This window comes from Sapajus apella, unplaced genomic scaffold (genome assembly GCF_009761245.1).
Source record: "Sapajus apella isolate SASKATOON/1434 unplaced genomic scaffold, GSC_monkey_1.0 scaffold185, whole genome shotgun sequence".
NCBI lineage: Eukaryota > Metazoa > Chordata > Mammalia > Primates > Cebidae > Sapajus > Sapajus apella.
Genome location: NW_022437125.1, coordinates 606,455 through 628,990, shown reverse-complemented (window position 1 = coordinate 628,990; position 22,536 = coordinate 606,455). Strand labels below are relative to the sequence as shown.

General features: G+C 54.8%; 2 protein-coding genes and 1 long non-coding RNA gene across 4 annotated transcripts in view; 1 reads left to right on the top strand and 2 right to left on the bottom strand.

Moving 5' to 3' along the window:
• The window catches only part of SLC35E1 (solute carrier family 35 member E1), a 32,866-nt gene extending 29,483 nt beyond the window's left edge, over positions 1 to 3,383 (bottom strand). Inside the window, exons 1-2 of one of the 2 annotated variants that reach the window (XR_004265526.1) lie at positions 2,921 to 3,341; positions 2,527 to 2,597 (exon numbers count right to left, since the gene is read on the bottom strand). Coding sequence is in view for 1 of the 2 variants with exons in the window: in XM_032268706.1 (XP_032124597.1) it covers positions 2,527 to 2,597; positions 2,921 to 3,341 (492 nt within the window). In the remaining variant the exon portion in view is untranslated. Of the gene's footprint in view, positions 1 to 2,526; positions 2,598 to 2,920 lie in introns of both variants that reach the window. The other variant, XM_032268706.1, reaches the window with a different exon arrangement.
• Positions 3,384 to 3,508: 125 nt separating this feature from the next.
• Positions 3,509 to 15,065, top strand: LOC116543258. Its single transcript, XR_004265521.1, has 2 exons — positions 3,509 to 3,788; positions 12,391 to 15,065. It is a non-coding gene; the product is annotated as an uncharacterized LOC116543258 (long non-coding RNA).
• The window catches only part of MED26 (mediator complex subunit 26), a 55,199-nt gene continuing 38,462 nt past the window's right edge, over positions 5,800 to 22,536 (bottom strand). The window contains exons 2-3 of the mRNA XM_032268681.1: positions 9,149 to 9,223; positions 5,800 to 8,549 (exon numbers count right to left, since the gene is read on the bottom strand). Of these exons, the coding sequence (XP_032124572.1) occupies positions 6,894 to 8,549; positions 9,149 to 9,223 (1,731 nt within the window). The 3' untranslated portion in view covers positions 5,800 to 6,893. The remainder of the gene's footprint in view (positions 8,550 to 9,148; positions 9,224 to 22,536) is intronic.

The following is a 22,536-nucleotide window of genomic DNA, read 5'->3' as shown; positions in this document are numbered from 1 at the left end:
ACAGAGTTTCATTCTTGTTACCCAGGTTGGAGTGCAATGGCGCAATCTCGGCTCACCGCAACCTCCGCCTCCTGGGTTCAGGCAATTCTCCTGCCTCAGCCTCCTGAGTAGCTGGGATTACAGGCACGCGCCACCATGCCCAGCTCATTTTTTGTATTTTTAGTAGAGACGGGGTTTCACCATGTTGACCAGGATGGTCTCAATCTCCTGACCTCGTGATCCACCCACCTCGGCCTCCCAAAGTGCTGGGATTACAGGCTTGAGCCACCGCGCCCGGCCGATGATACCATTTTCTATAGCGATGATCTTAACGACTCTTAGTAACTACTGAACGATTAAAAGGACTCAGTCAAATTTCAGGCTATGCTACGGACTGAATGTTTATGGCCCTGTCCCCCACATGTACATGTTAAAGCCTTATCTCCAGTGTGATAATATTTGAAGGTGGAGCCTTTGGGAGATAATCAGGTAGTGAGGTTGAGCCCCTGTAGATGGGATTAGTGCTCTTATAAGAGGTGGCCAGAGAGCTAGCTCTCTCTCTGCTCTCCACCATGTGAGCTTACAATGAGAAGACAGCCATTTGGAACCAGAAAGAGGGCCTATCCCAGGGAACGAAATTGGCCTATACTTTTTATCTTGGACTTTCCAGCCTCCAGAACTGTGAGAAATAAATATTTATTGTTTCAGCCACTCAAAAAAGAAAAAGAAAAAGAAAAGACAAAATTAGCTGGGTGTGATGGTATACACCTGTAATCCCAGCTACTCGGGAGGCTGAGGCAAGAGTCGCTTAAACCCAGGAGGCAGGGGCTGCACTGAGCTAAGATCACACCACTGCACTGCGGCCTGGGCAACAGAGTGGGACTGTGTCTCAGAAAAAGAAAAAACAAAAACAACAGAACACTCTTAAGAAGAGGTAGGAGAGGTGGAGATTTTAGAAGGGAGTGATCACGCCACAGGGAGGGCAGAGCGAAGGCTGTGGACGTGAATTCCAGCTTCCTCACTATCCGCTGTGGTCCTCAGGCACCTGACTCTCCCCTCTCAGTCCATCTCAGGAAAACCTGAGATGAGGAACGATGACTACCTGCCTTATCTGCCTTGCAGGGCAGCTTCCTAGAAGTTATGATGTCATTATCATTAGTCTGGCTGCCTAACCCGGCCAAGTCCCAGTCTTTCCTCACTGTGTTAAGTTTCTGGCTCCTTGCCCAAGCTGGGTACAATGTCCCGTACAACGGGGAAGCCTGATAAACACGATGTGATATCCCTGGATGCAGCTACACACCTCCAGGACAACTCTGACCACCCAGCAGCCAAGTCCCAGCCTGACGTCGCCCTGGGGGAGTGGAGCTGCAGAGTGCACACAGGTCTTGCTAGGACAAAGACAGGCTGGAATGAAAAAAAAAAATCAGCCATAGGTGGCCCAATTTGTATAAGCTGATCCAGGGCACTGCCTCTCTGAGTTACATAAAACACAAGATGCAAGAAACCAACCACTTGGAAAAGGGGCATGGTGTCCAGCATGAAATGGATTCCAGCTGGGACAACAGGCGCCCAACTTCCACTTAAGGATACGGGGCAAAGCTGTTTCCGGCTACAGCCATGGCTATTCTTGCCCCAAGCCAGGAAATACCCTGGTTTGGCATCTTGAACAGAACTTGGACTGTGCCCAAAGCATCCTCCTTATGCAGCCCTGAGTCCTGTGTGCCGCTTTCACTTCTGTTCCCAGACTATCACAACTTCTGGCTGTTTTAATTTCTAAGACTTTGCTGGATTTTGCCAAGATCAAACTCCTTTGATGGTGTCTGGCTTCTGATCCCAGAGGTCCCCTGACAGCTCTCTCTTGTAAAGAGCTGAAAACCTATCAAAGCGAAGTGGCTCACACCTGTAATCGAGGCTGAGGCGGGTGGATTACTTGAGGTCAGGAGTTCGAGACCAGTCTGGCAACATGGTGAAACCCTGTCTCTACTAAAAATACAAAAAAACTAGCCAGGCATGGTGGTGCACACCTGTAGTCCCAGCTACTTGGGAGGCTGAGGCAGGAGAATCGCTGGAACCGGGAGGTGGAGGTTGCAGTGAGCCGAGGTTGTGCCACTGCACTCCAACCTGGGTGATACAGCGAGACTCCATCTCAAAGAAAAAGGAAGTGAAAACCTATCAGATAGCGTTCCAATCTGCTCCTAGTCCCACTGGACACTAGACACACATGGGGTGTCTGGCCAAGATGTGACCAAGCCATTACCTACCAGCAAACCCAGGTAGGGAATCAAAACGGGGAGGAAAATTGGATCCGAAAGGGACAACAGTTCCTAAGAGCACACAGCAGAGATCACGGACACATACTCCACACACCATTGCCCACAGGGTGATTGTAGAACATGAGTAGTAAAAGGCCACTGGAGGCCTCTACACTTCCCTATTTGACAGGAAGCCAGGCAGCCTGCAGACCAGGATCCTGACCACGTCACCAGCTGGCAACAGGGAGGAACCCCCTGGAGCTCCCATCTGCCCAGAGTCCCTGCCCGGGGTTACCTTGGTGCTCTGCTTCTCCTTCATAATGATCCGGGACAGGAGGACCACCCAGATGGGCATGGTGGCCTTGACTGCAAAGAAAGGGAAGGGCACTCAGGGGGCTGCCTGAGTTCCAGGGCCCAACCTGTTCCACCTCCACGGCGGGATGGGAGGGCTTGGCAGCCCCTGACCTCGTCACCCCTTACCTTTCAGTAGGTAGAGAAAGCTCTCTTCTCAGCCCCTTTTCTCCCTGAGAACCCTGTGCGTGTCCCTCCCCTAGCAAAATCCTTGGCAGCCCCTGTGCTGACTACTGAGCCCGGCAGGACGCCCCCGGCCCGGCGCACTCCTGTCCATGCGCCCAAACCCCAAGCGGCGCGCCCGGGCCGCCGCCCCTCAGGCCGGACGCGGAACCTACCGGTGTGTGCATAGGACACGGGCACCTTCCAGATGCTGACATGCGCTGATACAGATGCGAAGTACTTGCCGAAAGCAAGCGGCAGCACGTAGCGCGGGTAGAAGCGCGGCGGCAGGAGCGGGCCGGGAGACGGATGCGGACTGGGCCCGGGGCCTGAGACGGGCGGCGCGGGGGGCACGCGCCAGGCGCGCAGCAGCGGCGGGAGCCCCGCGCACAGCGCCAGGATGTGGCACAGCGACACGGTCACCGGGAACGGGAAGGCGCTCAGAATCACCTTGTTGACCACGTTGCCGCCCGCGCTCAGCGCGTACCACAACAGGCACAGCGCCGCCACCCGCGCGCCCTCGCGCGCCCCGCCACCGCCGCTCGCTGCAGCCGGGCCCCCGGCACCGGGGCCCGAGCCCACCGCAGCCACCGCCATCCTGTCCGAGCAGCCGCCTCTTCCCGCCGGTCCGACTGCCCGACGCCGGGCGGGGGCGGGGCTGGGCAGGGGCGGGCGCTCCGGTCTACGCCGCTTTCCATTGGTTGCTGACTCTTACGTCATCCCCCCGCGCCGGTCGACGCTCCAGCCACCACGTCTCGAGTGCAGGCCCCGCCCACTGTAGATGCGCTTCCGGCAAGGGCGGAGCCGAGGCCGGAAGCGGAAGAAGGGGACGCAGACCGGGATCCAAGCTGTGCCACCCGAGACGTGGGCGGTCCCGGTGACCCGGAGCCAGAGCTCGAGCGGGACTGGCGAGCAGAAGTGAGGAGGGCTTCGCCTCGTCGGCGTCTGTGCGTGGGTCAAACATCAGGGCCTCGACAAGGGGTACATGGGCACCCCCTCACTGGATTCCTGATTCCTAGTGGCTGGCGGCGGCGGACACCTAAGGTAAAAGAACTTTTGGGGAAAGAAACCAGATGTGAAAAGCTCTTGGGCTAAACTCGCTCTGCAAACTGGGGGCGCACGCCCGTGGCCAACTCTGGCAGTGGGACTATCCCGGAGCGCCTGGTCCCTGAAATCGTGTTCTGGAAACCACCGCGACGTGCGCAGTTCTCGGGCCTGGCCCTGGTATCATTCCACTGAATCCTAGGAAGGCCGTGCGGTAGGTATCACTATCCCCATTTCACAGACCGAAGTCCAGAATGGGAAAGCTACTTGTCTTAGGCTCCCCTGCCACTCGGGACCGTGGCCATGACAGCGTCCTTGGACACCTGTCTCCAAGGCTCTGCAGAAGGAGAAGGTGCCAAGCCCTGATCCCTGATGCCCAAGGACCAAGAGGGATGGACCAGCCCCTGGCCCCAGTGGAGGAAAACAAGTCGAGGTTTTCAGGAAGATGAACTTATATTAATTCAAGGACAATAATTTGTTCCCCAAATCGTGCGCCTCCAACTTTTTCGGGGAGAGGGTGTTAAAATGTCGTTATAGTGTTTTTACTTGTCAAATTAGAAGCAGTAACCTTGGGCAGGGCGACTCAAGCTTGTAATCCCAGCACTTGGGGAGGCCAAGGGGGGCGGATTGCTTGAGCTCAGATGTTGGAGATCAGCCTGAGCAACATGGCAAAACCTTGTCTTTGCAAAAAACACCAAAATTAGCCACGCGTGGTGGTGCATGCCTGTGGTCCCCACTCCTAGGGAGGCTGAGGCTGGTTTGATCCCAGGTCAAGGCTGCAGTGAGCTATAACGGCGCCACTGCACTCCAGCCTGGGTGACAGGTCTCAAAGAAGAAAGCAGCATCCCGACTTGGTCCCCCAAATGTAGGGTATCTTAGCTTATCCTTGCCTTCTCAAAGGTAGGCAACATTAGTGCCCTAGGCCCTCCTGGATACATGGAGACAGGTGTGGTAGTCCCTGCAGGCAGGGGCTGGGGGAGCTGCGGCACATCCCAAAGTTTGAGAGATGCCGGTAGGAAGCCAAGCTCTGCACCCTAATATCCTCCAGCTGTGCCCTCTGTGTATTAGAGCAATGTCACATCCTTGGGACACCATGTATCAGCAGAGCTGTTAAACACAGGCACAGTGGTATAACTACAGGCACCCTACAGCGCAGCCGAGTGTCAGATACTTCCACTGACATGCTTTTAGTTCTTTTAACTCTGGGGTATTTTAACCCCACAAATGGGGACATGTGCACAGGAGTGAAGAGATGGTTTGGACACACAGCTAGTGGGTGGCAGCCTGGGTTCAACCTCATCCTGCCTTCAAAGCCACTTCACCCATGGCCTTTTCTTGGGGAAGGGGTGTGTTCTGGCACCAAGCTTTTGCCAGAAATCCCTGCTAGCTCTGAAACTGGCTTTGGGTTGAATGTAGTCTTACAGGCTGCAAGGAACCCTTGGTTTGCTCCATAGGGCTGTATGTCTTAAGGTGTAGCTGTTTCTTCATTTGTGAAATTAAGCAGATATAGATGACCTATTCTAAAGTGAGAAACTAGAAAACCAGTCGTAGCTTACAGTTTCAGGAATGAGGGGCAACTAGAAGATTACCTCTCTATAGCCAAGAGAGAAAATTTTTTTTGGTGTCGGCACCAACCAGCTAGTGAGGCAGCTGAGGGCTAGGGCCAAGGGGTGGGCTGCTGGACACACACATAGGTCTGAGCCTCTGGGCCATACCTTGTAAGAACTAGGTATTTTGTTGAGGTGGGTGTAGTCAGAGACCTGTGCTATGGAGCCTGCTCTCTAGGCCAGGTAACGTCTGGGTGAGACAAGATGAAAGTTCCTGAATGTGCCCCTGAATGAATAAAAGGCTCCTCCCAAATGCAGCAGCAGCTAACAGGTGGACTTCAAGGCTGTGCCCTGCCCTGCCTCCCTACATCCCAGCTGTTGGGGTCTAGGTCTTCCTGGCTAATCCACAATCCGGGAAAGGGCTATTTGGCTGTGAAGGTCCAAATGAGAAAAGATTCTCATACTGGTTTGTGCAAATGTTTTTTTTTTTATTTCCACATTTATATCACAAGGTGTCCACTTACTGGACCAAATAGCAAAGTTGCTCCCTTCTGCGTCCTGAGAACACAGAAGTCTAGGTTCTGTACATTCACTAAGGCTCCTTGTTTTTGCAAATCGCGTTTATGACAAATAACCATAAGGCAAACGAATCTAAAGGAATGGTTATGAGTGTTTCCAGCGTACAGACAGGTCTGCCCTCTCGCCCCACAGTACAGCATAAAACCAGTAGCACCCACAGTAACTTTTGTGTTGTTTAGGGGGGACTCTAGAAAGGTGAAGTTTTCTAGATGTGTACAGGAAGGGAAAAAAGGAAAGGGGGGAAGAAAGGAAAGGTTTTTTTGTCTGATGTTCTGATGGAAGAGGAGGAGTTAAACCCAAGAAAACTTAAATTTCTGCAGCATTTCTGTAAAAACTGGGTTATAACTGAAACCAGGTGGCTGCCCATGGAGTTGGGGTCACACTGGTTGGCCAGCTGGCCTGCCCGCCCAATGCCAGTGGCTCACCATAGCTGAGGAGCTTCTGGCACACGATGGACAACACTGGCCTGACAGTGGCTGGGTAGGGGCAAACAGAGGCCGCGGCATGGCCCACTGTCTCACAGACACTCAGGGCCAAATTAAAGAACAGGAAATGTAAGAGAGATGAGATGCGTGCTTCTGTTGCTGTGTTAAAGGTAACCTCTCCCACAGGTTTTCTGTGCCTGCCTGCAACTGAGGTCCCAGCTTTCAGGTGCTGGAAAGTGTCCGCACCTCTTCAGGGGTGAGGGACTAACGCTTTTTATAGCTGGTTTGCTATAGAGTTCTGAACTCACTTTGCTGTCCTTCCTTCCGCGCGGTCCTTCCTTCGCAATTTTGTTAGTAAACTGGTAGCAGCATTTCACAAAAGGAGAGTTTTGAGGGAAGGGCGCACAGAGAGACCGCGTGACTCCCGCCCCCGCCCTCCTGCCCGGGCCAGACTCCCCGAGTTCCCAGCCTCAGCTGGGCCCCAGCCACCCGCCCACCTGCCTGCCCGCCCGGCTTCTGCAAGATGGGAATGCACTTCGTGGCTGACGGGCCGGTCAGTCCAAGCAGACATAAGGCAGAATGTTCAAGCGCCCGTCGTCGCCGTGCGGATCGAGCGATATGCACTGCGTCCAGTCATACCAGTTACCCTGTGTGTCCTGACACCCGTTCACCCCTGGCCACTGGCTGGCCTGGATTCTGTTGAGATCGTCCTGTGTGACCTCCCGGGTCAGCCCAGGGAGGTCCGTGGGCGGGCTTTGAGGCACCAGCACGTGCAGCTGCCTGGCCCCTCGCCGGGTGCTCTCCTCCTGCTTCAGGTACTCAGACATGAAGTGGTGAGCCCCTGGGGTCTGTGCGCCCGACGATGAGAGCAGGCTGCTCTGCCGGCTCAGGTAGGACTGGATGATCTCATTGCGTGACAGCTCCTTCCAGTTCGTCTGTTCGAAGGGGCTCTGGAGGCTGGCCTTGGCCTCCTGCTTGTCCAGCTCTGTCCTGGACGGCTGCTCCATGTGCACAGGGCTGTCTGCCGGCACTGGCTCTTTCTGGGTCAGAGGTTTGATCTGTCTTGTCATGGGGTCAAAGGTGAGCTTCCGCTCTTTTAACCGGACAGGCTTGACGCCCGCCTCGGCCACCTGCCCGTCCAAGTTAACTGTGTAGTCTCGAGGCCGGTACCTCTTCTTCTTTTTACTGTCCGAGCCCCCAGAGGAGGCAGCGTCACTGTCCGCCTTGGAGGAGTCTGGGGAGAAGCCTGCCCGGGACAGGAGGGGCTCGGCCGGGGATAGCCCGGCCTTGCAGCCTGGCCCCGCCAGCCGCTGGTGGCTCTCAGGCTGCTCAAGCCAGCATACTGGGCTTTCCGAGCTGGACAGCAGCTCGAGCCGCCGCACAGGGGGTGTGGACGGCTGTGCCAGTGGAAGCGGTGACGGCACCTGTGTGGCATCAAGTGCCTGGGGCCGTGGTGAGGGGCTGGGCACAGAGCCCTTAGGTGCATATAAATTCTGCTGCCGGGCGAAGGAGCCCTCATGCCGTGAGTTCCGAGGACTGAAAGAGCAGCGAGGGGGCCCCTTGGGGTGGGGAGGCCCTGGAGTCTCGTCCACCCTGTCCAACTGCTGCAGCACCGAAGCCTTTGCCTGCAAGCAGGGCCCAGGGGGTTTGCTCAGGCCTGGGGAGCTGGTGTGCGGTCGCACGGCGTTGATGGGGATCTTGCCACTGTGCTTGTCGTTCTCACCACGTTCCAGGCGGCTGCCCTCTGGGCCAGCATGCCCGCTGCCATCCAGGGAGCCGGGGAAACTCTCTGGGCTCCCACTGATCCCATTGGTGGGGAGGGGGGATGAGTTGGGGACCAGGGGGTCATGTGTAGCTTTGGAGACCTTGGGTGGCGGCCCCGGGTGGCCAAGGTCACGCTGGTCACCCCGGCGCTTGCGGCTGCCCAGCCTGTCCAGCCGCTGCCCAGGCAGCCTCTGGAGGTCGTTGCGGCTTTTCAGGTCGTGGATGCTCCTGGGCGGGCCAGCCGCCCCCACCTCTGGCCGGCAGTTGTGCGCGCCCCCGTTAGCAGAGCCAGTGGCCCCTGCCAGCCCCCGCAGTGCCACCTCATGCTGGTGCGCTGGCTCGATGAGCTTCTGCCAGCTCCGCAGCAGTTTCTTGGCCCGCTTGGCGAGCTCCTCGTTCTTGGTTTTCTTGCGGACGTCGTTGATGAGCTTCCCAAGCCGTGTTTCCTACAACCAGAAAGAGATGATGACATACTTTCAGGACAGGGGCTTCCCCACAAGCTGAGCCAGAAATGGTGGGAAGTGGCCCTGACTCTGAAATGATCCCATTCCCACTGAGCCCTAAACTGCCAGCTCCCCTGACACAAAACCTCTGGGAATTTCTGGCTTTTTGTGACAATATTCTCAACCCAGTCCCCAGACCTTAAGGGTCACAGGTGGCTTCTTGGCAGCGCTTCCGGTGCCAGGAGGCTGTGGACCGTCAGGTCACTGCAAGGACACTGCCAGAGAGGCTTTCTGGGTGAGAGGGTGCTGTGGCCAAGGCGACAGCACAGAGGGCCTGCTTCAAGTGGACGGCTGGGGATGGTGCCACTCACTGGAGCCTCCCCCAATCCCCTATGTGCCCACAAAGTGGGCATGGAAGATGGGATTAACACCAGTCCTGCAGTGCCCATGGGAGACCATGATCGTGGGGCACACGCTGTGAGGGCACACTGCCTCTCTTGGTCCTCTGAAGCGAAGAGACTGATGTTCCTAAGGACCTGGGTTGGAGCCGTCCCCTGCCCCCCCGTTCTGCCTTCCCCCATGCTGGGGTCTGGGATACTCACCTCAAGTGCCTCTTTGGTAATGGGGTATTTCTCCAGGCTGGAGATGACTTCCAGCACCGCCACCATGTTCCGGATCTGTGGAAATAAAAAGCCGTTTTTCAGGCCCCTGCCCTCTCTCCTGGGAGGTTGGGACACCCAGCCTCAGGCTGCTTGGGTCTCGCCCCAATCCCAGAGCAAGAGGAGCTGGGAGCACCGAAGCCTACACTCAGGTGGTCTCCTACCTGCTCCCTGGGCCAACCTGGCACCCAGTGCTCATCCCCACCTGCCGTCTGACCTCCTCTAGTGCATGGTGTGCGGTCTGCCCCAAGCCCTTACACGGTGCATACCCACCCACCTACCTGCTGAAACCCAGGACTCTTATGAGATCAGAGCTGCTCCTGATAGTTAAGACGACCTCTACTCTGCCATATGATGGGGGTAGGAGAGGGGACACTGAAGAATTCATCGAATAAAATGCACAAAGCTTAAAAGATCAATATATAGGCCAGGAGTGGAAGCTCATAACCTGTAATCTCAGCAGTTTGGGAGGCTGAGGCAGGCGGATCATGAGGTCAGGAGGTCGACACCAGCCTGGTCAACATAGTAAAACCCCGTTTCTACTAAAAATACAAAAATTAGTCAAGTGTGGTGGCACGTGCCTGTAGTCTCAGCTACTTGGGAGGCTGAGACAGGAGAATTGCTTGAACTCGGGAGGTGGAGGTTGCAGTGAGCCAAGATCGCGCCATTACACTCCAGCCTGGTGACAGAGCAAGACTCTATCTCAAAAACAAAAACAAAAACCCAAACCAAAAAAGATCAATACATAATAAACTAGTCAATTTGAATGTATTAACAAGAACTCTTCATCCAAAGACACCACAAAGAGAGCAGAAAGTCACAAAGTGGGAAAAGACATAGGCCACAGGCCCCAAGGAGCTGTATCTAGAACACGCAGAATGCCTGTGGAGCGATGCAGCTGACCAGGAGCCCAGTGTAGAGCGGCCACCAGACAGGAACAGGGACAGCGCAGTGAAATGTCAGGGCTAATGCTCCACTTCTCAGCTTTATCAATAGCCAGGAAAACGCATGCTGAACCCACAAATGGATACGTGACATGCACCCCACTGGCAAAGAATGGTATTTGACAATACTAGGTACTTCGGGGGGTACAGCCGACTTTGGGGACAGCTGGGCTTTGGCAGAGTGAAGCACGCACACATCACATGACCAGGGAATCCTTCCCTTTTAGGATCTTGCTAGGAGCTGCACCTTCTTCTAAGTACTTGCCACACATTACTAACTCATTTAATTGTTAGAGCAAGAATTCCTACAGCTCAACCACCACCTCCAGCAGCTACAGGTTTGTGGTGAGCTGGCTGGCGGGTGGAGGCCCAGGGGCCCTAGGGAAACCACAGTGAGATTACACAACTACCCCCCAGAACATGATGGAGGAGTAAAGTGGGCACACGACATGAATTAAACAGCAAAAAAAAGGCACACAAGGAAATGGCCATCTCTGACCCAGCCACTATAGTGTTTCCTTGCATTTTTTCCAAAAATATCCCTTGTGTATACAGGTGTATATATCTACACTTACCACACATTTCAAAACCAAACTGACCGTGGTTCTCAGCTTTGCCTTTTCTGTCTTAACATCAGAAATGTCTGGCTCCAAACAGAGCCCCTCATTTGGCTCACCATGCCTTCCAGAGCGGGGAAAAGGCCTGACTTGAATGTTGGGGAACACTTAGGCACTTTCCATTTGCCATTACAAAACAAGGCTGCAACTGACAACAGTGACAGACTTGACTCTGGGCTAGTGGAGGAGCTTGGGTTCCACATCTGTGCAGGGTGGTCACCTCATACCCAGGGAGGCCGCTCCATTCCATTCCCACCAGGCCACATCACTGCCAAGACTGCGTGGCATGAGTTTCTGTAACACATGATCATAAACTTGGCATCTTACACAGCCACATTTATCATCTCAGGCTCTAGGGCTCAGAAGTCAGGTCTAGGTCTCACTGGGCTGGGATCCTCACTTCCTGTTCCTTCAGATGTTAGCAGAGTTCAGCTGTTTACACTGCAGCAATGAGGCACCTGTTTTCTTGCTGGTTGCCATCCAGCGGCCATTCCCAGCTTCTGGAGGGCACTGCATCCCTCAGCTCACAGCCCCTCCCTCTATGCTCAAAGCCAGCTGCAGGCCGAGTCCTTACCCGGCATCTCTCTGGCTCAGCCGGGATAGGTGCCATCTCTAAGAACTCCCTGACTAGGTAGGGCTGGCCCAGATCTTGGGTCATCTCCCCATCTCCAGGCTCTTCCTTTAGTTTCATCTGTCATGTATGGTACGACATGCCCAGGCTCCAGGACTAGAACATGCACGTCCTTGAGGGCTGTTAATTGTGCTGGCCTCATGGATTCTGGCTTTTCTGCCCCACTTCCAGCGCAAGGCAGCCACTGCCCCTCCCTCCCCGTGTTGTCTCCTCTGGGTGTAAAGTTGCAGAGTGGCTACAGAGCTCCCACAAAGCTACCCCTCTGCCAATGGGCCCATTTACTCCTTGGCAACAACGGCCTTGCCTTGCAGTGTTCTCGTTCAGGGCTCCAAATGACCCTGAAAGCCCTACTTCCAGCTGCGTCAAGGTGGGGATGGGGGTGGGCGATGATCTGAGGAGATGCAGTCCTGTCCTCACTCGTTGTGCGATGGGCAGGGATTCAGTGAAGGAGAGGACTGCACAGGGAGGAGGCCAGTCCCAAACTGACAGCAAGGCCAGCCGCTCCTGGGCCAAGCACTCCAGCACCGACTCAGTCCCTGGGCTTGCCACATGGCTTCACCTCCACCCTGGTGACCTCACCCTGGTATATTTGGAGCTCTGGTTCGCCACATACTCCTGAACCAGCAGTCCTGCAGAACAGAACACTGCCCAGGCCCAGCTAGCCTGGTGGCACAAAGTGTCCTTGTCCTTGGGCAGACACCATCCTGCTGCCAGACAGGAGGGAGGAGGCAGAACACCTGGGCAACCCCAGGGTCTGGCACTGGGCTGGTGCCCTAGAAATCACTGCTGAACCAACAGCCAGCCCCAAGAGCCTCCTGGAAGCTGCATGGGAGCTGGGGACACGAGGTGAAGGTCTGAGGGCCCTGTGACTTGGAGCTGCCTTATGAGCCATACTTAAGCGTGTGCACAGAGGCCTTCAGCCTCCAGGAGGCCCTTGGGCTTTCAGCCCCAAGGGAAATGCTGCCTCCTTGGCAGTCCTCTTTCTGCCCCCAGCGTGTGAGCTGCTCGCCTGAGGAGTAGAGGAGCCCATTTGCTGTACCTGTAAGGTGCAAGAAACCCACAGTCCTACGCCGTCAACAGGTGAACTCTGCCAACACCTGAGGGGGCAGGAAATGGATCCCCCAGAGAGGAGCACATCCTGCTGCTGCCTGGATCCCAGCCCGATGAGCCTGGACCTGACTTCTGAGCCCTAGAGCCTGAGATGATAAATGTGTGTTGTGTAAGACAGAGAGAGGGTAAGTGCCCAATGTGGCCACTCCCTGGAGCCAGCAGAAGGTGGTCAGTGATGTCAGCAGAGCAAGGATGGGGTCGAGGTGAGGCTGCCCTGCCCTGCAACCTCTTGGGCCTTGATGTCAAGCAGTCTGAGCACTAGGTGGAGAGTGCCACCTGGGCATTCCAGACACAGTCGGGCCTCCCAAGCCCAGGAGGCAGATGCTGAGCAACGCAGCAAGGATTCCCTGCAAAGGGCCTGGCCCCAACTCCTTGCCCCGAGCCCAGGCACACTGAGAGAGAAGGCCCCACAAAGCCTCTTTACAGATGGCCACAGTCTGTCCCAAAGAACACTTAGCACCCAACTGGAGCAAAATGTGAGCTTGCTCCTGGCCTTGGGGACCCTGCCTTAACAACTAACTCTCTTCCACCCTGGAGTGGCAGGCCTCCCACCCTTGCTGGGGGTGCCCTGTGGGTGGCAGACACACTAGGACTCGGATGTGGCTGAGGAGAGCCTCCTGCTCAGGCTCCAGGCCTGCTAAGTCCAGCATGAACCCTGGGGGCAGGCCACAGGGGTGGGCAGCACCCAAGGTGGCCTCCCAGGGAGGTCAAAAAAGGAGGAGGCAGAACGAGCTGTGTCCATCTGGGCTGGAGGCTGACCTCCAGACTGGAAAGCAGAAAAGTGCTGGAGAAGGATAGGCAGGGAGCTGTCCAGACAGCACCAAAGGCCTGCAGCAGCAGGGAGGGGCCAGGATGAGGACACTGGGAAGAAAAACAGACCCAAAAGACCCAAGGTAGCTCCTTCACAACCTGTCTTCTATCCACCTTAGCCACTGCCCCCACAGGCCACCTGCCTTTGCCCTGTTTGTGGGATGCCCTTGGCACCTATCCGTCCGTCTGGGGAAGTACACTAGATCCTAATCCCAGCGTAGACACAGTTTGACTCCACATGGGGAGCCACTCCAGGCGATGCCCTCAAAGGATGGCTTTAGGGCAGCTCTTCGGGCTCGCCAGGGCCACATCTGTGGCCCACAGGCTAATTGCAGTGTCTTGCTGTCAGGAATAACCTGGCACATTGGAGGCCCCCTCCTCCTTTGGATTCTCCCTTGGGATTAGTTCCCAGTCCCAAAAAAACCTCTCAAAACACCTGCCAAGTGGCTTTCCCAAAAGGGCAGGAATCCCAGCGGGAACTGCACTTCTCCACTCTCACTTCTCCACTACGGACTCCTCAATAGATGCAGGTGAGTCTGCACTTCCTTAACCGTCATGAATACAAGTGCTGCCTTCCCTTTCTACCAACACTGACTGCTATGCCCACTTAATCTTCTTGTTTGGCCTCCTCATTGCTGCAGGAAGTGCCTGGGAAGGGCGAAGGTGTCAGGTAGGGGCGGGGGGTGCACCTCCATGCAGCTACTAGAAAGGCAGGGGTAAATGCAGCAGAGAGCACTCAAGAAGCAGGTGGGACCTCCCTGAGGTGCCTGTTCCAAAGGCATGCCGGCCAGGAAGTTAGCAGGTAGGACCAGGTGTGGCACAGGCATACATGCAGGTCCAGCCTAGCCGCCTGGGACAGGAGTGTTGATGGAACTGACTTCACTGTCACACCGAACACGTTCAGATCTTAGAATGGAGATCCATGAGGCATGATCAGGTACACATGGGCCAACGGGAATGTGAATGTCAATCTCAGCTTTCTGAAATCTCAGAGAAACCAAGTGGGGAGGCCTGGTCTCAGGCCATGGGCATCACAGCTAGCACAGATACCGAGAAAGAATGGTTTGCATCCAGGCAGAGAGAGAACCAGGGGCCACCAGCACAGCCTTCAGCACACAGGCACCCACACTTCGGGGATGCCCCGGGAACACATGCATGGGGGCGTGGATGGGACAACTTCTCGCTCAAGACCACAGGAGGTCTGCATGTCCCAGGGCTCTTCTGTGGCCATCCTCCCACATGAGAACTAAGAAAGGCTTCCAGAAAGGCTGGCATCTTTTTCTCTGAGTGCCCCATAGCCTGTGCTAAGCCACAATTCCTGCCAGCCTAACTGGTGACATGTGCTGTTCTGCTCACAGGAAATGTGAAGAAGGTGGGGCTGGATATGCACAGAAACAGCCTGAGGGAGGGGCTGAAACCCCTCAGAAGCAGGCTGGGTCAGGCGCCTGGAGCTGCGTTGCGTGAGCATGTAACACCTCATTCTCCCACACCCCGGAAGCAGTGGGGAACCCTGTGTGTGACTTCACAGCACGCCATGCTCCGTGATTAAATATCCACCACAAATCCTCCACGTTCCTGAAAAATGATACAGTCTGAAATTTGCTACAGAATCACCCCCTAGGGTGAGTGACAGGAGGGGAAAGGTGAAACAAAGTCACATGGCTGTAAGCAGCCATCTACTGAAGCAGGATGGTTACCTTTCTCTACTTTTATGCTTGAAATCTGTCACAAATAAAGATGAGAAAATACGTCTATTTCCTAGCATTTGTGTGGGAGAGTTCACTGATCTAGAAGGACTGGCAGCCATCTAAAGGGGAAGTGAGCAAATACCTGTTCCCAGCTCCTCATAGTGGCTTCATGGTCTACTGTCTGGCCCCTGAGTAAGGCAGCAAGGGCGAGGGGCTGGGTAGGATGCCACCTCCCTCCATGTGAGCCTGTCTCAAGCTTCCTGAGTCGAACTGCACAACACCATCTATCTGGTGAGACCCCAGTAGCCCCTCACCAAACTCCCCCTACCCTGGTGCTGGGCTGCTGCTTAACAGACCCTGTGCAGAAACAGCAGGCAGCCCTGGGGCTGGAGAGGGGAGCTCTGAGTGCCCATGCCAGCTGTCCACATCGGTCCAACTCTCAGGTGGCCTCACGCCTCTCTTCTAAAGGAAGCCACAGGCCGAACCAGGGGCACGCGCTAGGTTGACAGTTCCTTTCTGCAGGGAGAGGCCTGACCTGCACCAGGAGGGAGCCCAGGACAACCATCACCACAGAAAGGACAGGCCCTCAAGTGGCCCAGACCAGGAGGGAGGAGTTGGCAAAGTGGGGTGGGGACTAGGTCACTCTGTCCCGGAAGGGGAGAAACATAACAATGAGCCAACAGTAACCCAGGGAAAGGAGAGCCATCACTCCACACCCTGCCCAGCCCCAGTCAGCACCACCTCCTGCCCAATCTACATCGTATAGTCTGTATAGCTCTGGGCAAGCTGAGCCATAGGACATGGTCGCTCAGAACTAACTTTCCAGGTTTCCCCCAAAGGCCAGCCGGTAGCACTCTTCTGTGGCCCCTGTGAAACCGTCACACCTCTGATCTCTAGACTGTCTTCCAAAAAACCTACCTACGACAGGGCATGTGGAGTCACCTTTCCAACCAAACCTGTTGGCAAATATTTTAATTGGGCCTTGGCATGTGTCCGAGTTTTTCTTCTGTGAAGATCACTGGATCTGAGTGCAAAGCTGGGGCCTGCTCAGTGGAGTGGACCCGCTACCGACCAGCCTCTTCCTCGCTTTATTACAGGGGTGTGTAGGTAAAACCCGGCCCTGAGTAATTACCGCAGGGGATTTCCAGCCCCGGTCTGAAACAAGGAACTGAGACTGAGTTTGGAGTCCAAGTGGCCCCCCTTGGCTTGCCTCCCCATTTTCTCCATATCTGAAATGTTCCTACCCTGCCTGAGATCCCCAGCCTCTTGGGATGGCAGCTATGGTGGCAAAGGGGAAACTGTGTGCTGCCCAAGGTCTGACAAACCAACAGACCCAAGGGTGCTGAGCCTGGGCAGGCCCAACCAGGCACAACTCGCACAGGGCCACCACTGGTGGGTTACCCTGGGGCCAAGTTCTAGATTTCATCCTCACGGGCCTGCTCTACAGATGAGGCAACTGATGGCCAGGAAGGTAATGGAGGTCCTGGGTAGACTCGAAGGTGGTGAAACCTGGCTTTCCACTAGCCTGGCGTGGCTGCCCAACACATAGGGCCCATCTGGTGCTTTGACTAAGTGGAGTGAAGGGTACCAGGTGCCACCAGGCTGCAGTGATGTCAGCACTCTGCAAAGACTCTCCTGACTGCCCCTGCCCTGAAATGTACAGGTTACAAACAGTTCCTTGAACCCCCATGGGGCCACCTCCATGCATGGGCCACCACAGCAAGGCTTCAGATGGCACTGGAGCCCGCTCCCCAACGGGCTGGCCCCAGGAACAGTGCACATGGAACACAGACTGCAGTAGCTCTGCACTCCCCCTGCCTCAGTGTCTGTCCACATCACCCTGGACAGTGGGCAGCACTGCCCTGGCAGCCTACGGGCCTACAACCGTGCCCCACAGCCCACATAACTTTCTCCTTGGGCTCTAAACAGCCCCTGCTGAGGCCTCAGTGGCAAAACACCTGTAAAAACTGGTTCACTTAAAAACCGACAATGGGGAACTCGTCATTTTTTTTTAAATTTTGTTTTATTTTAAAATGCAGAATGGTCTAGACAGTAATTTACAAAAACCACTTAAGCTCAAAGACTGAGGAAGTGTTCATCAGCAAGCAAGCTGTCCTTCCAAACCCAAACACGCCACAGATGGCACCCAGAAGCAGACAGTCTGCCTTCAATGTGCTAAGCATTCTAATGTCGTCCACGGCTGAGTCACCTCGCCCACCCCACAACCCCCAACACACAGTCGTGTCTGCTGAGGACACACGGGTGAATCAGACGGGGCTTTGCCAGGAGAGTACGTATCTGTGATTTGGTTCCCACCACACCAGGTCTTCCTGCTTCTGCATGTGTTCCCAGGCAGCTGGGACTCAAACTACCTCTGGTGCCAGTCAGTGCAAGAGGCGGCGCCTGTCTGCCCCCCGAGACCCCAGCTCTGCCCTCCTTCTCAACTCTGGAAAGCACATCCCTGAAGAGCGTGCTGCTGTGCTCACCCTCGGGCGGGCGCCACCCTGCATTCTCCACTCAGCCTCGTGGGGCTGGTGCAGGTCCACCAGGTTCCACCTGTGACAACACCTTCCTCTAAGGGAACCTCATGGGAGCCTCAAACCCCAGGGGCAAAGTCTCAAATTCACAGCTCTCAGAGGAAAAATGACACTGGGGGACCAATGACGGGAGGGTGTATGTTGAGCCACAGCCACCAAGCTCACCACTTGAAAAGCATTTCCTGCTGTGGCCCTCCTGCTGCCCGCAGGAGCAGCCGGCCACCTGAGTGGTGTGTCATGTCCACGTGGCCTTCCCTGTCCTGCAGCCACAGCTCCTGCAAAGCTTGGGCAAGTATGCAATCACACGCGGCAACTGGGCCCAGGGGACAGAAAATGCCACCTGGGAGTAGGCAGCATGCGGAGCCCTGACTGAATCCCACAAGCAGCTCAGAAAGAGGAAGCCCAGCTCAGAAAGGGCTTGGGGCAGCAGTGGGAGCTCTATCAGTAAGCATGGCTGACCTCTACATTGAGAGAAACCTGCAGACCCAGCTGGGAGGCAGGCAGTGCTGCTGTCCACATCCACTGTCCCCAAAGCGTCTTTCCCTCCCACTTTGTTTCAGCAGCTCTTCCCAACCAAACTACCAACCTAGACTCTCCTGACCTCTGCTTCAGGTCTGCAGAACTTACAGTTCTTACTGCCATTCGGCACTTTGTGAAGGCACAAGAGCTCTCAGTCCTCATCTGTAAATTGATTTGTTGCCACGCAGATACAACTGGAGTGCTGAGAAGCCAAGCGGAGTCCTCGGTGGGGGCTTCTCCCTCCCAGCCTCTCTCTTCTAGGAGCAGCCAGTAAGAATGCCAGCCACAGAAGACTGGAAATGACCCAACATCCGTGGGGGAAACACACACACAGTGCTTGGCCCATCCATGTTCCACCAAAGACAGAGCCCAAACAAGAACAAGCCGGCTTTTCAGGAATCAACAGAGAACAACCTTCAGGAGACTGCCAAGCACAGAGAAGCACACGACAGCGCACCCTATGCCGCCGCCTGGAAGAACCTAGCTGAGGCTGGGCAGACAAGGACCTGATGACAGTGGAGCCGTGCACAGCTGTAGCAGGGGACCACACCTAGCCTCCAGAGCTGACGCAAGCAAGACCTATCTCTGGCCTGAGCACAGTTCCTCCTCTGAGAGCCTAAGAAAACCACGAGATGGTGTCTGCAGATCATGAATGGTGTGCTGGGGACCACGCCCCCAAGGGCCAGGCCACCAGGGCCCACACACTGCACTTTCTGCTTGCTGGGCTGCTCTGTAGTCTATAGGATCCGTTCAGGCAGGGCAGTGCCCAGCATGGCACCTGGAGGCAGCCTCAGAGGCCCCATTGAGAGAGGAAGCCAAAGGACAGCAGCCCCTTCACCTGCTGGCCCAAGTGGGTTGCTATAGAATCCTGAGAACTAGCAATATCCTAGAATTCCCCGAGAAAACTCACCAAATGCTCTCTGAGCACTGACTGCACGCAGGTACTCCATCAAACTCCGGGCCCACTGGATGCTGGGAGAGGGTGTTGGGATCCCTGTGTACCGGCCCCGAGGAGTAGACAGAGACAGCCAAGGTCAAGAACAGAAGCAACAGATAAAATGCCACCACGGAGGCCCTCACCCAGGATGCCAGGAAACCCAGGGAGGACTATACTTGGCTCAGGTCCAGGGCTACCCCTTCCCCATAGCTCCAGGTCTCTGTGTGGAGCTGAAGGGACCGGAGTGGGAACAGGGGGCTTCTCAGTGGGTACTCCTGCAATAGGGCCCACCATGGAGAGAACCAAGGACAGTGTCACCCATGAAACAGGCTGGTGACTGTGGATCCCACGTTAACCACCATTTAAGGATGGATACTCATGCTATGACCCAGCAGTTCCACTCAGGGCAGCGCCAACAGAAATACACTCAGAGCAGTTGTATTCAGAACAGCCCCAACAGCCCACAGAACCACCAACAGAACGCCAAATAAATAAATCATGGTCTGTCCATTCAATGTTGAACAAACTGCTGCTACATATGACCTTAAAGACATCTCAAAACAATGTCAAGTCAAAGAGCCAGACACAAGAAAACTTTTTTTTGTCCTGGACTAAAAGGTCAAAAGCAGGCAACACTTCTGGATGGAGAGAGTGGTCAGGGTAGTGGCAGGCAAGAGTGACTAGGAGAGGATGTTGAGAATGGCTTCAGGGGAAAGGCTCTGTTCCTTGGCCTAAGTGGACTGGGCTTCTCAGGTGTGTTCATAAATATTCATTCAACTGTAAAACTTAGAATTTGTACACTTCTCTAGACGTATACTGTATTTTTAAAGGTTAAAAATAACCTGTGTGTGAATTCCATGATCTTAGAGGCCAGCACATCCTATAGAAGACATAGCTGCCAGGGTTGTGGAGGAGGGGGAGGTGTTGGCAAAGCAGCCCCTCAACTCCCCTTGGCCCAGACCCTCTGAGAGCCCCATAGAACGAGGTCTGAAAACAGCTTCAACACGAGCCCTGGCCATCTCCATGGCACACAGTGATGCAATGTGCACTGCACTTCACAGCTCACTGAGAAACGTGTCTGCACTCTCCTGGTCTGGATGGGGCTGGGGAGGACAAGGGCACTCAAGCTTCCCCAGCAGGAGTAGCCCCAGGAAGAAGCAAGCACTAATGCTACTGGAAGGAGGCAGGCAGGCAGCCAGCACCCACTGCCTGGGCATGGTGCCAGCACCCTGCAGGGCACTGGGGTCTTGCCACACCATGGTCTCCCTTGAGACCATAGACACCCTCCCCTCTCCCCCCGCAAACCCCAGCAGGTAGTAAGCCACTTTCCCAACCAAGAAGCCAGGGTGCCAGTTAGCTGGCCACAGGTTCATTACTAACCTGACCTGCTACCCCATGCAGCCAGCACTGCCTCCCTGCTCTACTGTGACACAGGAGACTTTAGGATGAGGCAAATCTGCACATCTACAAGGCGGAAGAGGATGGTGAAGACATTCCTCTTCTACCCGAGAGGTTTTATTAGGAACAGATGTCCAATTTTGTCAAATGCTTTTCCTACATCTACTGGGATGATTATAAGGCTTTTTATTTCTGACCTTGTAATATGGTCAATTATACAGATTTTCAAATGTTATCTGCCTCCCTTCTTTAATTTCTAGACTCCCTTTCTTTGCTACCTTGATTTTGGTGATGGTATCACAGGTGTAAGAGCCAGACACAAGAAAATTTACCAAATTATATACTTCCGATGTGCAGTTTATTGTATGTCAGTTATACCTCAATAAAGCTATTAATGCCAGGCGTGGTGGCTCACGCCTGTAATCCCAGCACTTTGGGAGGCGGAGGCAGGTGGATCACCTGAGGCCAGAAGTTTTAAGACCAGCCTGGGCAACATGATGAAACCTCGTCTCTACTAAAAATACAAAAAAAATTAGCTGGGCAGGAACCTATAATCTCAGCTACTTGGGAGGCTGAGGCACAAGAATCACTTGAACCTGGGAGATGGAGGTTGCAGTGAGCGGAGATTGCGCCACTGCACTCCAGCCTGGGGCACTGAGTGAGACTTTCTAAAAATAAAAATAAATAAATAATAAAACTATTAAAAAAACCACGTAGAGGCAGACAGATGCAACAAGGTCCTAAAAAGGTAGGAGGGATAGTAGGCAGAGAGAAGGACTGCTTCTCTGTTAGAGAGAGGGGAACCAGACGCCACCTGGGTTTGTCCTCCCTGGGGATGGAAGGTGGGCCCTTTGGGGAGGCTCCTTCTCTACTCAGTAGAAGGAGAATGATTGTCATACCTCGGATCTCAGAGGGACTGTATGGACTGAAACACAGACTTGAGAATGCATACAATGCACTCCTCATCTCAGACCAGACTCCTGCAGTCATCAGTAGGCGCCTGCTTTTTCCTTCTGGGACACTCTGCATGCTCCCACAAACACCTGTGCATTGCATTGATTAAGCATCCTAATTGTAGCTTTGGAAAAAAGCTGTAGCTGAAGCTGGGTCACAGTGTCCTATGAGCTGTGAAATAAAATGCCAAACAACCACCAAGGCACTTCCCAAGGCTGAACTTACTCCCTTGTAAGCCTACCTGTGGGGTTTGGTCATACTTCACTGGAGACCCAGATGAGGGAACCAACTTCCTACAGTCGGAGAAAACGCCAGTGGCTGCATACATCTGCAAAGTCTTAGGCAAACGACAGTCTGCTCTCCCCAAACACGGTGCACATAATGCTGCTGTATCCATCCTCCTGACACGAAAGCAGCCATGGTGCGTCTCGCAGATTCTTTTCCCTCCTAACTCCCCATGGTTTTCTCTTATGGGAATTAAACTCCTAGAGTGAGAAATCTATCTGAAATCCTAACTTTCTCTCCTAGAGGGTTGATCTAGACCCTTCCTTTTCAAGTGTGGCCTCGGGATCAACAGCACCAGCATCATCAGGGAGAGCTGCTTTGAAACGCACAATCCCCATGCACAATCCCCAGACCTCCTGCATCAGAAACTGCATTCCATTCCTACAAGCCCTCAAGGGATGATGGGCAGAGGCACTTCCCAAGGCTGTAGGCTCTGCTTGGCACCATGTGCCCAGCTGCAGCCCTGCCCCCTACTTCTGTGGCCAGCCAATCAGAGGCTCCCTGATAACATTCCTGGCACCACCTGCACCCTGCTTTCCAGAGCCCCTCTCACGTGTGACCTCATCCAATCCCTCTGACGACTGTAAACACCGAGGGGGTGTGATGTGCCCTTCCATCTGCAGGAAGGCACTGCAGAGTCCACACCATGACTCCACAGAGCCCACCAGGCACAGCTGTGGGGCCCTGTACGACACATGCCAATCTCAGAGAAAGCCCCTCCCAACGGTGTGTGACGGTCCAGACAAACCACAACAGGATAAAAGGACAGGAAATATCCAGGCTGGCGGTGGACGTACCTCCATCAACCAGCAATGCCCACTGTCAGGAACAATGGCACCTGGCAGAGGCTGGGGAGGTCCCAGAGAATGTTAGCAAATCAGGCCAGACTTGTCCCTTTCAA